Below are 15,991 nucleotides of genomic sequence, written 5' to 3'. Positions count from 1 at the left end.
CTTAAAGGCTTCCTCTAGGCAGGCAGAGTTAGACGCTGCAAGCTCTCCTTGTGAACCAAGATGAGATGCTCAGTTGTGGAGCACTTACTGAGTTCTGTGATTCTGGCTTTACAGAACTAACTTTATAAAATAAAACAAATCTTGACAGTTAAAACATTCCCTAAGGCACTAATTCCTAGGTTACCCTTTATGTTGCAACTGAAATTTGCCCCCACACAGCCCTGTGCATCATCAGACTTCTGTGAACTGGTTTAAACTGGTGCTTGTCCAACTGTGGGGCACTTGCAAAAATATGGGAGAGATGCTACCAGTGGAAAGAGCTTTGTCTTGCTCTGAGCTCAAGCGCACTGATTGTAGAGGGCAGATTGAGAGCTTGAGTGGAAGACGGAGTCAGGAGAGGGCATTTTAAGGCAGGGTATTTGGAGAAAAATCAGATTGAGTGATTATAGACTCCTCATGTCAGCTGAATTTGTTCTCTCTGTCATAGCGAAAGTATAGATTACCTAGCTTTTCCTGCCCCAGATCCCCAGTTTATGGTAAATTAGTGTATATGACTGGTCCTCCAATTCTCTGTGCTCTCCCAAACTGCTGGAGATCTATGAAAGCCACAGCCTTGATCCTGCAAAGTGTTGGCCTTGATCCAGAAAAGCACTTCAGCCAGTAATTAATTTTCGGCTTGCATACATAAAAGTTAAGTATGCGTTTAAGTGCTTGGCCAGATCGCCTGGTATCTTGCAGGCCTAAGCCCTCTGAGAAACTACTGGATCTGCTTCTTTTAATGTAATTCAGTCTGTCACATAAAAAAGATGCCTTAATCTTTCCCTCTCTACCTCCACTTTCAGGAGACAAACATTGTTCTTGGATCAAAAGAAAAAAGAAAGAAAGGCCACTTGGGAAAAAAAGAGTAATTAAGAGGGCTGCCCCATGTTCAGAGTGCATGCTTATGGGTAATGGGGACTTTTACTGCTGCTGAGTGGATCACTTAATCCTTTTATTTCTGTAGCTGGCATTTCCTAGAGTTTTTTGCCAAACATCAATACCTTTATAAAGCAGTCATCTGGTTTTGATTTATAAAAATGTGTTACGAAACTGTAGCCAAAAGTTTCATAAATGGACAAGCTAGCTGATCTCTAATTAGTGTAGGACAAAAGTGGTTATTTATTTGTTTTTGCTTCATTCGTGTAATTCATATGGAACACCACTGGAAGAAGGAAAAGACCAGCACAACTGGCTTTACTTAGCCCTATGCACAAGCAAAATATTCTTCCAGCTACACAACTAGAAAGGGGAGAAATCTGCAAAGCCACATATATTACCAGCTGAAATTTGCACCTTATAAACGAGATCTGGTTACTTGGCCATGTCATTCAGATGAAATCTAAGGCCAAAGCAGCAAGGTGTTCACGTATTTTGTGTCCTGAAGCCTTTTGTTTCTTTTTATAAAGAAAAGAAACAAAATTTCTGCTATTCATATTCTTTCTACAACCAACATAAGGAACATATTCCAGTCCAGCTAAATGTCCTTAGATGTTTGTTCATGAAACCTCATTTTTCCAAGGAAAGAAATACACGGAGATACTGGAGAAATGTAGCTCAAATAAATAAACATCCTTAGATCTTTGTTCAGGAAACCTTTTCTGTTTTCCATGGTAATAAATGCAGATCAAATCTGGAAAAAACCCTAGCTCATCAGCATAGCCAGCTCTCAACTATCTCTGTTCATAATGTTAGGATCTGAAGAGCAGACTACTCTAGCCTAATAACTGACTTACTAAGGAATTATTTAGAGGTCCCAGGCATATTTAACTTAGCAATATTTTAATTTCAAAGTATAATTTAACTAAGTCATAAGTGGCTCTATAACAGCACTCATTGTCTGGGAACATGCAGGGGGTTTTTAGGAAAATGCAAATGTTTTGGTGTCACCAACCTACTGATGTGAGCAGGGTTGGTGAGAGCAAATGTCCTGCTCCCAGGACCTCAGTGACATGACTGAGGCCAGACCTTCAGAAGCTGACTGCAAACTTGGTGTTACCCTGACACCATCCCTTCCTGTAGGGCATGTGAATTCCCAAGGACATTGATGGGAGGGTCTTGCATACCCCTTCATGCCTGGGGACACTTTTGCTATCTTGTCTTTTATGTACCTTTAACTCCTGATGGGTTGAATGCATAAGAATGAGATATATTTGCCATAAAGAGAAATATTGAGAGGATATGTATGGTAGCATTGGAGAAGTTTACAAAATCTAGTGGTTATGACTCAACACACAGTGCATGTGGCCTGTACTGCTTGCCTGATAGCAAGCAATAAAAATACCTTTTGTTCTTCAGAGTGTGGGGCTGAGGAATGAGTTGTTTTGGGCAGTGTTTTGTCTTCACTAGGATCATCACGTACTGCTCAGTATGACAGATACCAGAATAGAAGTCCAAAAGCAGATTCATTAAAGCCTATGTTCTCCCAACCCCTGAAAACAACATATGGAAATAGTGATGGGCTGAGGAGATGCACACCGTGGAGAGGATGCACAAGTGAATCATTTAGTCTTTGTTGAAAAGGTCAAGCTGGGGGCTTTCACATCTCTTTGAAGTAGTTCATCAGTGGGATGATGGGATGACTTAAACCTGTGCTTACAGGAACATTTCTTTCTTTCCCTCCTTCCCTGTTGTGCAGGTCCCAAGGGAAGAAGGAGGAAGCTGTGATCTTACTGCGGGACTCCATTAAGTACGGCCCAGAGTTTGCGGATGCTTACTCAAGCCTGGCCTCGCTACTAGCCGAACAGGTAATGGTGATCACTTGAACTCTTGTGACTATTGTGCATGTGTATGCACTGCAGCCGCAGCACCTCCTGCGCATCCCAACAGAGCACCCTCACCTTGTGTGCATGCATGGGTCCCCCACTGTCTGCAGAGAGCTCTCAGGCTGCGTTAGAGATGACTTTTTCAGGATGGGAGGCAACTGATTTGCAGTGAGTAATTACACCCACATGATGTGGCTCTGAATTAAATCACTGTTGAAGTTGTGAGTAAACACCCTCTCTGCAGCTCCCCACATCTATGGTGAAGTCTTAAACCATTGTACTTTGTTGTGACAGCAGAATAGGCGAGCACTTCCCCCTCAGACACACATGCCTACGTAGGTAACTGTCCTGGGTTCAGACATAGCAGTTTTTTTTTCTCCTTCTTAGTAGCTGGTGCAGTGCTGTGTTTTCGACTTTAGTCTGAGAACAAAGCTGATAACACACTGATGTTTTAGTTGTTGCTAAGTCATGTTTACTCCAATCAAGGACTTTCCAGTCTCATGCCCTGCCAGTGAGGAGGGGCACGGGAAGTCGGGAGGAAGCAGAGACAGGACACCTGACCCAAACTAGGCAAAGAAGTATTCCATACCACAGCACATCATGCCCAGTATATAAACTGGGGGGACTTACGCAGCAGGCCCAGGTTGCTGCTCAGGTTGGGCTAGGTATTGGCCAGCAGGTGGTGAGCAATTGTGTTCTCTCACCTTGTTATTTCCCTTATGATTATTATTATCGGTGGTAGCAGTAGTGGTTTGTGTTATACCTTAGTTACTGGACTGTTCTTATCTCAACCCATGGGAGTTCAATTCTTTCCATTGTCCTCCCCATCCCTTCAGGAGTGGGGAGGGAAGAAGGGGGTCAGTGAGTGAGCGGCTGCATGGTTCTGAGTTACTGGCTGGGCTTAAACCATGACAGTAACTTTGAGATTTCATAATAAATCACTCCAAAGCTAGGAAATGACAAAAAACAGGTGGGCTCTGCAGCCTGAATTCTGCCCCTTGCATACATACATCGGGATATGGCACTTCATTACTGTGGTAGATGATCATATACAGGGGATGGGAAGGTTCACTACCTTTATGTTGCTCTTAATGAACAGCTGTTCAATATTTTATTTAACCTCATTGGTTATTTAACCCCAGGCCTTATTTACCGTGCATGGCCAAGGCTGTGCTCTGGAGGCAGGATTACTCATTTCCTCTCAGGCTTGCTCCCCATGCTCATTACTTGCGGCTCCCTCTACTCCCTGTAGTTAGGTAATTTATTTCTACAAGGTCCCTGTGAGGTGAAATATTGCCCCCATGGAGAAAAAGGGAAATTGAAGCACAAAATGCCTGAGTTCAGAAGCCACAAAGTGTGGGTGCCCATGATAAGACCACCAGGCCCTGCTTTTCTCCATGCCTGCAGCAGGAGATGAGGGATGCTGTGCTTTGGGCATCGCTCCCATGGGCTTTGGCCATAGCCAGTGGCCCCAGTTTGGGGATACAGGGTTGGGTGACAAGGTCCTCATAACTGCACAGCTCCAGCACACCTCTACAAACCTTTGAAAACTGATTTTTTTCTCCTCCAGGTTTCAAATCTAACTGTTCCATAGCATGGTGTGCTAAAGCTTTCTATAAAGACTGCCAAATGCAAATACAGATAAAGCAGAAATGTATCCTATTTCACTGTTTTCCATTGATCTGGTTAGTGAAACCTTTCAGTAAGGGAAGTGGATAAATTTCAGCAAAACTATAAGCAGAGGTCTTGTTCTGATTTAGGTTTCTTTAATGATGTAGGCACTCTGCAAAACTCATGTATGATATATGTGGATTACTAAAAAATGTGCTATTTTATTTTCCCTTCTAAATTACTTTCAAATTACTTTCTTCCCTGCGAGGGTGCTGAGGCACTGGCAGAAGTTGCCTAGAGAAATTGCGGCTGCCCCATCTCTGGCAGTGTTCAAGGCCAGGCTGGATGGGGCTTGGAGCAACCTCGTCTAGTAGAAGGTGTCCCTGCCCATGGCAGGGGACTGGGACTAGATGGTTTTGAGGTACTTTCCACCCCAAACTATTCTAGGCTTCTATGAAATATTTGAATACTATCAATGTCAGCTACACGGGCATAGAAATACAGTGTATGAATTGAAAGAACAGACTCACTGAATGGGAAGTATGTTTTGAATAAAGCTGTCAATAAAGAGTCTTCTGCACGTATAGGAAATGAGTCCTCCACAGTAGTACCTGGTTTTAATATTAATTGAATTTAATAATTAGAACCATCGATTGTAAGGTCAACAGAGCAATAAAATGATTATAGAGCCCTGAGGCCTTCTGCCCAAAGCAAATGCCATTAATAAGTCCAGCAATAATTCATCTACTCTTACATATAGATTGTTTACCCTCTTGAGTAAGTGGTAGGGAAAAGAGATAGTACAATTTCCTCAGAAAATAGCTGTTTCCTGCAGGCTCTTAACACCTTCTCACATTCAGCCACAGTGAATGACTACCTGATTGTGCAGCTTCTGCCTCACACACTTATCCTAGTGACTGCAGTAAGGGCTGTCCTACAAACACATGCTGCTGTCCGTGGCTGGGGGCTGCAGAATCAAACCCTAATGCTGTGTGCTTTCTGGAGGGGTAAGTGCAGAAGTTTTGGTAACTTCAGCCCAAAGGATGATGACGGGATCCCATTTTTTAGTTTTGGGTTTCCTACTTTGTCCAAGGAATCATGTCCAAACTGTCTAAAAATTACAAATGTGTCTTTCTGTCTACTTGCGGCCCAGTGTCTGTCTCACAGCTGAAGGATATCTGTGATGCCATGTAGTTTATGCAGTAAATGCTGAGATGTGATAGAAAGGGCCTGAAGTGTCATAAGTGGTGCATTAAAATAACTCACACAAGATGACCGTGCTCATGAGAAGCTGCTGCTCCTCCAGCTTTGCACTAAGGATAAGAAGGGAGGAAACATGTGGATGTGGCTCGGTGAACTATTGCCTGGATTACCTTGGTTGGTCCCACACAGCATGTTCCCCCCATCAAGGGCAATGAATCCAAAATAAGGCTTATTGGCCCCTTCTTCCTACAGATGTAAAAAGTGTTCCTAAAAGAAATGCCCCATGAACCAGGGAATTAGCCTGTAACTCAATGTAATTGCCCTCTTCTCTCTTTAATAGTTGGTTCTGAAGCCAGACCTGACATGGAAAAAAACTACCGCCACATTGTATAAAACAGTTTGGCTTGTTTGTGCCTTTTACCACAGAATCGTAGAATCATAGAATGGTTAGGGTTGGAAAGGACCTTAAGGTCATCTAGTTCCAACCCCACTGCCATGGGCAAGGATGCCTCACCCTAGACCATGTCACCAAAGGCTTGCCTTTCTTACTGCTTTTTCTACTTGGTGTTGTAATTTGGTCACAACGTATTGTTGTTTTCCTTGTTCTCTATGATAACTGCAGTGGTGCTAATATCAGAAATCAAACATTTTTGTTTGCTATTTGCACAACTCTCCTGGTTCTCCAGGATTTCCTCTGATGCACTTGAACAGTACCTTCTTCCCTCTGTGTGTGTGTGTGTGTGTGTGTGTGTGTGTGTGTGTGAAAACTGAGCCATGAAAAACCAGACTTAAACCCCTTGGAGTTCAACTGAGAGATCCTCACATGCATAATATATTTAATATCATAAAAATCTCATACTTTTTTTAAGCCAATCTTCTGCATTTTGTGAGGTTGATGAATGTTTCATGAGCATCGGGAGTGGCATTATAAACCGTTAATGAGAATCAAGCCTTGATGAATTTAGAGCGTTTCTTCCAAGAAGAGGAGATGCTGTGAGGGAGAAAGCTCTGGCAGAAAAAACTGGTCCCACCCATCCCGATTTCTGACTGTGCTTAATGCAAAACTTTGTTAGAGAAATCATCCCAGACTCTGTGCTGAGCCTGAGGCAGGCAGGTGCCAAAAAAGCAATGAGCCATGATGAAAATGCTAAAAGTGCTCAATATTAGTGAGTGTGAACGTTTTGCCATGGGACACTCTGCTAATCCAGTTTAACACAGTCCTTCCGTGTTTTAAAGATTGGGTTTATGGTCAGTAAATAAAATGAAGAAAACTGACATATGTGCAAACAAAGCCACATTCCTTGACTGAAAATTAAAATCAGAGGAAAAGAAACTAATACAGAAATCTTTGAAAATACACTTGTTAGTGTCTTGGTAACACAGATGCTTTCTCAAGAAATTGTTCTTCATTTCAGTCAGTGCTGATGATAGCTACACTTTTCCTGACCCCTCAGGATAATGATGTCAGATTCGCATAAATATACCCAAAATGTCCAAACTTAAGCACTTTTAAAAAATGTGTTTCTGTGTTTTGTCACACCCTATCTTTTCTGCTGGCTGACCTTTATCATATAAATGTGAAAGCACTTAACCGTGGCAAACTGTGCTTTCATCAAGTCATATTCTTCCAATGCGATTAATTCCAGCTCCCCAGTTCTGAAATACGAGGTGAGAAAGGAGCCCACACATTTAATCAGCTACAGAACAAAAGCTACCATCAGGTACACCATTTAAATCCAGAGAATGCGTCCGAGGCTCTAGGATTTGCAGGGCTTGGGGAGAGCACAGTCCATAGCTGGGAGTAGACCAACCATTTATTTCAGTGTGGGTTCAGCTGCCAGGCAGGACGTTTGCTTTGGTGGCTCCTGGCCCTCCACAGTGGAGACCCAGATGGCTGATTTTGCTTGGGAGCATCATCAGGGGGCTCTGGAGTTTGTTGCCGTAGGGTTGTACCACTCCATGGCAGGGAAAGAATAGAAGAAAGCATCTTTGGTGCTGGAGGCTTGCCTGACACCCCTCTGCACTCTGCTTGTCTCTGCTGTTCACAGCTTCCTTCCATAAATACATGCAACGGCAAGCCTCTGAGGTTAGGGAGGGGAGGAAGACTGTGATAACCCATGCTAGTGAGCGTGCAGGCAGTGGGCACGCTCTGGCTGGCTGGAGGGAAATGGAAAACTTATTAAATTGCTATTTATCCAAACGAGACACCTAATTTTTGTGTCAGGACCAGGCTGTTTGTAGCTCAGGCTAGAGAGTAAACAGCCTGTGGTACACTTTCTGTAGGCAGGGTGTTCCCAAAGAAAAGTTCTGTATTTTCCAGACATGCTCAGCACCAAGAAATGCCCTTTAAATCCATGCAAAATGTAAGGGCTCAGTGCATCTGGGAATCAGCGTGATGGCACATCCCATCAATCCCAGTGAGCTTACATCTCATGCATTGACAACGCCTGGTTTTAATCTGGATCTGTCAAATTTTCCCCACTCTTTCATTGCCCCCCGTCCTCCTCCAGCTTCCCGTCTCCCTGTGGAGCTCCCCGTCCCCCAGGCATCACACAAGCCAAGCTTTCACTCCGTATGTTTTCCCTGCTGCCTAGGGATAGAATAGCAGAGCTGCAGAGGGGAAATGTTAGCCAGCGAGATGCTCATTAAACAAATAAATGAAAATATATCAGCTCCCAGATGACAGGTATTTCTCAGCAGAACCAACACGACCCCTGTCGCTGTGTATTACCTGGCTGGGTACATGCCCAGCTGGGCTCACTGACATTGCACAGGAGCCACCTTTTCCAGCTATTATTTTTGTTTCACAGATAGCTCCAATTGCAAACGTATGGGGGAAGGCTGTCTGAATTGCTCTGGGGTACCAGATGGGAGCTATACGTCATCCATGCCATGGGGTATAATTCTGGCCTCCTAGACAGTGGGGTGGGCTCAGACCTTGAGCTCCACATACAGCAAATGATGCTGACACCTTTTCTGCCATGGCTAAGAAATCTTCTCTTTTAAGGAACGGCTTAAGGAAGCAGAAGAGGTCTATAAGGCTGGAATAGAAAATTGTCCAGAGAGCTCCGATCTGCATAACAACTATGGTGTTTTCTTGGTTGATACCGGTAAGTGAGAAGCAGCAAGGAATTTGCCCTTTCTGCCTTATTTGCTTTGAGTTGTTTTATTCAGCAGCGTGCATCTGAAAGGGTGTGAAAAGCTTCCAAAGCAATAGATGTGCCTCCACTGTAGCTTGGAAATAAATATTCCTGTGCTATCAAGATGGCACAGTGTACTGGAATTTGTAATCAATTCAGGCACTGTGCGGCAGTGGCGTTCAGCCCAGTTGTTTCCTTCAGTGTTTCTCAGCATCTTCGTACAGGCGGTTGTCATCTTCAATTTGAGCTGGGCAGCACCCCGACAATCCTGCTGTTTCTTCAGGAAAGCATGGCCACATCAAACCCAATTCCAGGCACACAAGTGGATAGTTATGGTCTGGAGCACTTTCCACTCTGCTTGGTGACAAATCAGCTCTTTGACTGTAAAGGTTGAGTGCCACCACTATAAAAATAAACATGGCTTTTAAACAACAACCATCTTGTGAAAAGAAAACCTAAGATACTCTGGGGTGAATTGATTTCTCAGGAGCTCCATAATGACATCCAAAGCCTTTCTTTTCTGAGCTCCTGGTTCCTATTCAAATTCCATGGACTCAGGCACTTCCTGCCATCCACATAATGACAACAACAAAAAAACACCACTGTAATTGCTGACTTTATTGACAGCTTTATAAGCAAAGCCAAGTTTGACAAATGAGTAGCGGAAACAAAATTACTATCTCACTCCGGTCCCTTCAGAACAGAGCTGAGAGCCAGTGATGAAATATTGTAAGCTTAAAGTGTTTGGTTGCTACCCATTCTGCCCCTTTGCAACTGTGCCTGTGGTACTTGGGAAGACAGGACAGTGGCACCCATCAGTCTGCAGGTGACTGTCCTGCCTCTGAGCTGACACTCAGCCGCTGGTCTTCTGTAGTACCAGTGAAAATACACACGAAAGCAAAATGAATATTCATAATCAAAAAAAGGCATTTCAGCATTAGCAACAGAGGTTGAGTTTCTGAATTTGTGCCCTGCAAAATTCAAGCTTGCAAATAATAGAAATTCCTCAGTATTTTCACACTGTCATTGTGCTTATCTCTGCTTGCCATCCCAGATAAGCTGCCCTTTTCCTGCCAAAAACTGTGGTCCAAATGCACTGCAGTGCACTTTCTATTTTTTGCACTTGTGCCAAGGTGAGAACTAACTCTTCCTGGTTTACTACTACACTTCCCTGCACACAAACAAGAAGAAAAAACCCCACTGACTTCTGGTACTTCAGGCATTATGTGTAAATAACCCTCCCGGAGACATGACAATACATGAAGGAAGCAGCTGGTATTGAGCCCATCACAGGCTGGGCTCTTCCCCAGCAGGCACAGGGAGATGCTGAGAAGCACCACACCAATTAACTTGCAGGACTTTGTGCAACAAGCCTCCAGCAAGTGTCAGCTCCCAGGAGCCGTAATAGACAGCTCTGCAGTGGTCATAGACATTCATCTCCCTTAACGATGCACATTACCCCTGTGTGTTGAGCAGGGGAGGCAGTGGCTGACTTACAGACTATGGTGCACACCCAGCTGCTTCCCAGGATGTTTTGTACATGTGATTTTCAAAAACATCTGCCAGAGGTGGGAGAAGATGAAGGCTTCTGATGGATGTGTTGAAAAAGTCCTACCTTGAAAGATGCATCATTGGCCTTTGATGAATCTTAAGTGCTTCTAAACCTCCCTACAGACGTCCCTCCTCTCTCCTGTAAAGGAGGTGCTGAGAAGTGTCACTGTTACTTTTATGTTATGGAGATAGTCTCAGAGAAACCAAACGAGATCTGAAGAGCTATGAAAATACAATTCCCACAGCAGCAGATGCTCAGTGCCCCAGCACGCACAGGCTGCTTTCAAGTTCTGCTTTTCAGCTAGAAATTGAATTAAATACATTGTGAAGTGATTCGGCTTCAAAAAATGCCAACACTCCAAAGCTTTGTTGGTGGATGAAGCTCTGTGAGTATCGGTTTTCATCAGGAGATTATCTGGTCTACAGTGTGCAAACCAATTTAACGAGCAGTGGGGTTAAAAACACGATATTCACACTGCTGGAATGCAGTGTGCTCCATTAATTTATTTAGTAGGTAGCCAGCAGGCCCTGCCTGAGGGAAGCACTTCAAGATCCTTCTCGAGGAAAGCCATTACTTAGCTGAATAAAAATATAGTGTTAGAAATACAACTTCAGGCTTTTGGGCTCGTGGTCTGGTGCCTTGCCTTTTGCACCGTGTTGTATTTTGTGCTGGTGCTCAGTGATGTCATGGACTGCAGGACCTCGCACCAGTACACACTGTCACACGGGGAAGCAGTGCCACCCAATGGCTCCTCTGCAACATGGAGTTGGTGCCTACAAGATCCAAAATGGGCACCTGGACCCCTCTGGTCTGGGATTCATTGACTCCAGGTAGGAATTAGCTCGTCACTGGCAGCTACTCCCAGTCCAGGTGAGCAATGCACAGAGACTGAGCAGGGCCAGCCAACAGAGGTGGAGAGAATCACCCTGTTTGGGAAGACCTGAAACTATTTGCAGCTCTGGTGAGCTTGTGGGGTATACCGGGTGGCTTATTCTCCATGTCTGTGTTGCCTTTCTCTCCAGTGGGCCAGGGTGGAAGGGTGCTCTACCAGTAGGTGAGATACGTGCCGCAGCCCCCTCTCTGGGGTGGGCTCTGTGCTTAGCACAGTGGATGTATCTCCCCTGCAGCAATTTGCTGCAACAATTGACTTGACTTGCAACAGCCCACCCCATGCAAATCTGCTTCTCAGGGTTGTCTCTGAATATTGGAGCCTATTAGTCTGGACAGCAATTTTGCTTGTACTGAATCGCAAAAGGCTGAGGCAGTATTTCTCTCTCAAAATGGTTCCCATGTACACAGCAGTAGATGAAAGAAGAACCCAGAGCATTACTGTCTGCTAAATTTGTGACAGGCTTTTTTTTAATGCATCAGTTTAATTGCCGTGTTTCTCTCCAGGGGCTCCTGAGCGAGCCGTGTCCCACTACAAGCAGGCCATCCACCTGAGCTCCACTCACCACGTGGCCATGGTCAACCTGGGCAGGCTTCACCGCTCCCTGGGGCAGAACAAAGAGGCTGAAGTGTGGTATAAGCGGTAAGAATTTGGGATGCTAAACAAAGGTTTCTCTCTTCCTCTTATAAGGTTTGTCTCTTCCAAAGAGCCTCTGATAGATGAATCTGTCAGTGCATGTTTCTTTCTCCATCCAGATAAAAACCTCCAGGTAAATCTCCAGATTTACCTTTGGTTATTTGGCTATTTTTAGGGAATGCTTGGAGAAGCAGCACAGACTCAGGCAGTGTTGACTTCTCTGGCCCGTTCCCAATCCGCAGGATGGACACACTGCTGCTTTTGGCTGGGGGATGCTCCTAAGATGAAGTCAGAAGATCCCTGAGGGCATGAATAGGTTGTTAGCAGGACTCCCACCCTTCCTGAAGCTGGTCTGTGCATGCTGCACCAGTAACAGCTATAACTGCTGCACAGACCACCACTAAAACTTTGACACCATTGGGAACTCTGACCCACCCCAGTAATGTGCCAGTAAGGCAGGCTCTGACTCCTAGTATGCAGCAGGGTGGACTGTTTTTTGGGTGGGAGGGGCCCTCCTTCTTGGCATCCTTATTTGTGTTCACATTTCCCAGTTTCTGCCACCATCAGCCATTCTCACTCCAGATGCACTTTGGAAGTATCTGTCTGTCCTTTTCAGGCAGCCAGAGAGATTGCTGCTGTGGGCATGCTTACCCCTCCAAGAGACCTTAAGTTTATGCTTCTCAGGGTGGGATGAGCAGGGTGTAGAGCTTAGCAGTTCTATCTCAGGACAAGCCGCTCCTCGCTCTTCTGCTTTGATCCCTACACCACCCAGAGCATCTCTTTTTCCCAAATTCCAGGGCACTGAAGGTATCCCGGAAGGCTGAAATACTGTCCCCGCTGGGGGCTCTGTATTATAACACGGGGCGGTATGAAGAAGCGCTGCAGGTTTACAGAGAAGCAGGATCACTGCAGCCTTCGAACAAAGAGATCCGACTGGCACTGGTGAGTGTGAATGAGACCGTGGAACTGGAGCACCAGCCACTGGGTGCAGCATCATCTATTAAGGAGGGCTGAGATTTTTAATGCCATAACCCTTTATAATGTGGCTCTGCAGGCTCAGGTTTTAGCAATGATGGGGCGGACGAAGGAGGCTGAAAAGATGACAAACCATATACTCAACGAGGATGTGAAGTGTCTGGAGTGCTACCGTCTTCTCTCGGCCATCTACAGCAAGCAGGAGCACTATACTAAGGTACCATGGCTCCAGAGTGCCCTTGTCCTGAGGGCTCACACACAGAGCTCAGATTGAATTTTACACTCCATCTGTCCAGAGACATGTCACATGCCTTAGTGCACATCCAGTGGGTTAATATTTTTACTAAACCCTCCTTTTTATCTAGATACTGGGACTGAAGTTAAACAGTGTGGGTTTTTTATTACTTACTGCTCCCACTGCTGTCAACCCCACTGCCACGAAGCCACAAGCATATAAAATATCATTTCTATGTGTGTTAGTGGTGTGGGGCAAACAAGGGAAAGGAAGAAGGTAACTTTTATGCTGGGAGGCCTAGTGGTGAGGGCACAGAATACAGTAACACAACATCTTCTTGCATTCTCACAGGCACTTGAAGCTATAGAAAAAGCTCTTCAGCTAAAACCAAAGGATCCAAAAGTCATATCAGAGCTCTTTTTCACTAAAGGAAACCAGCTAAGAGAACAGAATCTCCTTGACAAGGCTTTTGAGGTACGACTGCTCTCAGCCCTGTGGATAGTTTTGTAGATTTAAAGATAAGAGTTAGGTCACTGCATCTAATGCTCCCTGGAGTGTGCACCCTGGCTGTTGCTCTTGGGAGCTCAGAAGTTCAGCAGTGGTACAGGTAAAGCTATGGGGCACCTTATTTTGCGAGACCTAGCTGCAAATTTTTCCTTATTCCTGTGTGGAAATAGACCTCCCTGCTCTGAGAGGTTTAGTACAGAATCGTGGTGGGATTATGGAGGAGCCTAGGCCTTTTCTCATTGACCAGACCCTTGGTCCATCCAGCCCCAGCCCCCTTCCCAGTGATGTCCAACCCCAGGTGGCTCAGCTGGAAGCATGGGGAATTGTGAGAACCCACCATGATGTTATATCTCACCTTATTACCTAATAGCTAAGAGGTTGGCTTATCCTATGGAGCAGTAGGCTTGAGAGCTCAGAAATTATGTTAGCATTATATAATAGTACAGAATATTAGTGGGACAGTTCTGAATATTCTCAGTACCCCTCAAGATGTCTAATCCTGATTTGAATCCTTTCCTTTTGTGACACCATAGAAACGATGTTGTTTGGCAGAGTCCAGAAGGTCCTTGTTGCAGCTTCTCCCATGCACAGTGGTGGAGCCAGTGGAGAGTGATAGCATTGCCCTCGGGTCCTTGTGGAACCTCCGCACAAGTGACTGTACCATAGTCTGCTGCCAGCTCCAAAGCCTTGCAGATGAGGAGCATCACAACCCACACATGGCTTGTGGTTGGCAGGCACCTGCCCAAGGAAATGACCCTGATGTGCAGGAGACCCCAGTGGTGCAGGGTCCAGAGAGAGGGTCACAAGGGTTGGCGTGGCTCCTCATATGGTGCTGTGGGCAGGGAAAACCTTCAAGATGAGCTCAGTAGTGAAGCAGTGTATTATGTTGCCTCTGCTGTGAAGAAGCTGAAACTCAGCTTGTGCGTTGTATGTGAGAAGAATTTGAAGTTATATTTTAAATGGATTCAGGAGAGGAAACTTTCTCTTTCCTCTCCAGCACTGGTTTTGTTTGGAGATTCAGACTCTTAACCTAAAAATGTTTCATATTTATGTAGAGCTATAAACAGGCTGTGGAGCTCAACCCAGACCAAGCACAGGCCTGGATGAATATGGGAGGCATCGAGCACATCAAGGTATGACATTTTTGCTTTTCCTTAAGATGCCGAGTACAGAGACTACTACTTGGGACAGAAAGCCAAATTTGTTTCAGGCTGCCAAGAACTGCATGTGTATGAACAGTGAGTGTCCCTGACATATTTTACCCCAAAAGGGAGGAAATTCTGCTCACCCCAACTAGAACTTCCCAACCAGATTGCTTTGGAATATCTATCTTGTAATGTAAATCTCATATTTTAAGAGAGCAGGCTGCAAGGAACAACGTGCCCATCTCTAAAGCTTTCCTGCTTTGGTTGTTTACCTACCTTAGAGAAAAGTCACCGTGAGTTGACTTTTAAGATTCCTCTCTATGGAATTAACTTAATAAAGATGTCTAATGCAGAGTACTGGCATGAAATTATGGAAATAGACAGCCCGCCCTGTGATTGCTTATCTTTTTGAATACTTTAGCATATCATTATGATGTGGGTCTTAAGGAGTCACACTGTATGATATCCTCAAGCTATCCTGTTGCTGAGTGAAATTAACTCTTCTGGTACAATATAACAGACAAATGTAAATCTACTGTGTGTTTGACCAAATTTAGGCTAATGGCACTCCGTGATCCATTTCATAATGAAGAAGTATTCCTGTTACCTAACAATATCAGGTTTTATAATTTTTTTTTCCTGCGTATTATGGTCTTCACCATTCCCAAGGAGTTAACTTTGTATGTCAGGGAATGCGAATGAAATCTGCCACTCATTTTCTTTGTAGGGGAGCTACATCACCGCCCGTGGCTACTATGAGAAAGCCTTACAGCTGGTTCCAAACAGCAAGTTGCTGAAGGAGAATCTGGCCAAACTGGATCGCTTGGAGAAACGGTTTCAGGAAGTCCAGGAGAAAGACCAAACATAGCATTCAGTCATCAGTGGAATGAAACTCATGCCCCTTGGAGAAGAGTATGGTGGAAACCTATTCTTGAAGTGATGCTGAAGGAACTTTGATAGGACTCAGACTTCCGGAAGGCAGATTTTGAATGCATGCTTACGTTTGACCAAAGTTACAGGTGCCACTTTGCTCCTGTGGGACATGCTGGAGAATGAGTGAAAACCTTCCTTTAATCAAGATTTTTGTTTAGGCTGGTCCATTTTAAGCACACTGGGAGTCTGGGTGGGACGTGTACCTTCAATATCTTGGTTATCACTGGGGAAACCACGGAGACAAAGCACTCATCCATTGCAGCAGGGGTGAAGTAGCACCTCTTATTACTCAACATAGGCTCACATTTTTCACATAAAGTACCACTAATGGGCTTCATTGCAAGTGCTGCCAGGTCACTTTGAG

General features: G+C 44.8%; 1 protein-coding gene across 1 annotated transcript in view; it reads left to right on the top strand.

Annotated features, from left to right (window-relative positions):
- Nucleotides 1-15,772, top strand: part of TMTC1 (transmembrane O-mannosyltransferase targeting cadherins 1) — a 147,213-nt gene extending 131,441 nt beyond the window's left edge. Inside the window, exons 13-20 of the mRNA XM_057427857.1 lie at nt 2,675-2,783; nt 8,623-8,725; nt 11,703-11,838; nt 12,630-12,774; nt 12,887-13,024; nt 13,394-13,516; nt 14,605-14,682; nt 15,422-15,772. Coding sequence (XP_057283840.1) covers nt 2,675-2,783; nt 8,623-8,725; nt 11,703-11,838; nt 12,630-12,774; nt 12,887-13,024; nt 13,394-13,516; nt 14,605-14,682; nt 15,422-15,562 — 973 coding nt within the window. The 3' untranslated portion in view covers nt 15,563-15,772. The remainder of the gene's footprint in view (nt 1-2,674; nt 2,784-8,622; nt 8,726-11,702; nt 11,839-12,629; nt 12,775-12,886; nt 13,025-13,393; nt 13,517-14,604; nt 14,683-15,421) is intronic.
- Nucleotides 15,773-15,991: the final 219 nt, after the last annotated feature.

The sequence above is a fragment of the Pezoporus wallicus genome, unplaced genomic scaffold (genome assembly GCF_028554395.1).
Source record: "Pezoporus wallicus isolate ANWC-B61680 ecotype Strahan unplaced genomic scaffold, APGP_CSIRO_Pwel_v1 contig_2908, whole genome shotgun sequence".
NCBI lineage: Eukaryota > Metazoa > Chordata > Aves > Psittaciformes > Psittacidae > Pezoporus > Pezoporus wallicus.
This window is presented reverse-complemented; position numbering and strand designations above follow the sequence as displayed.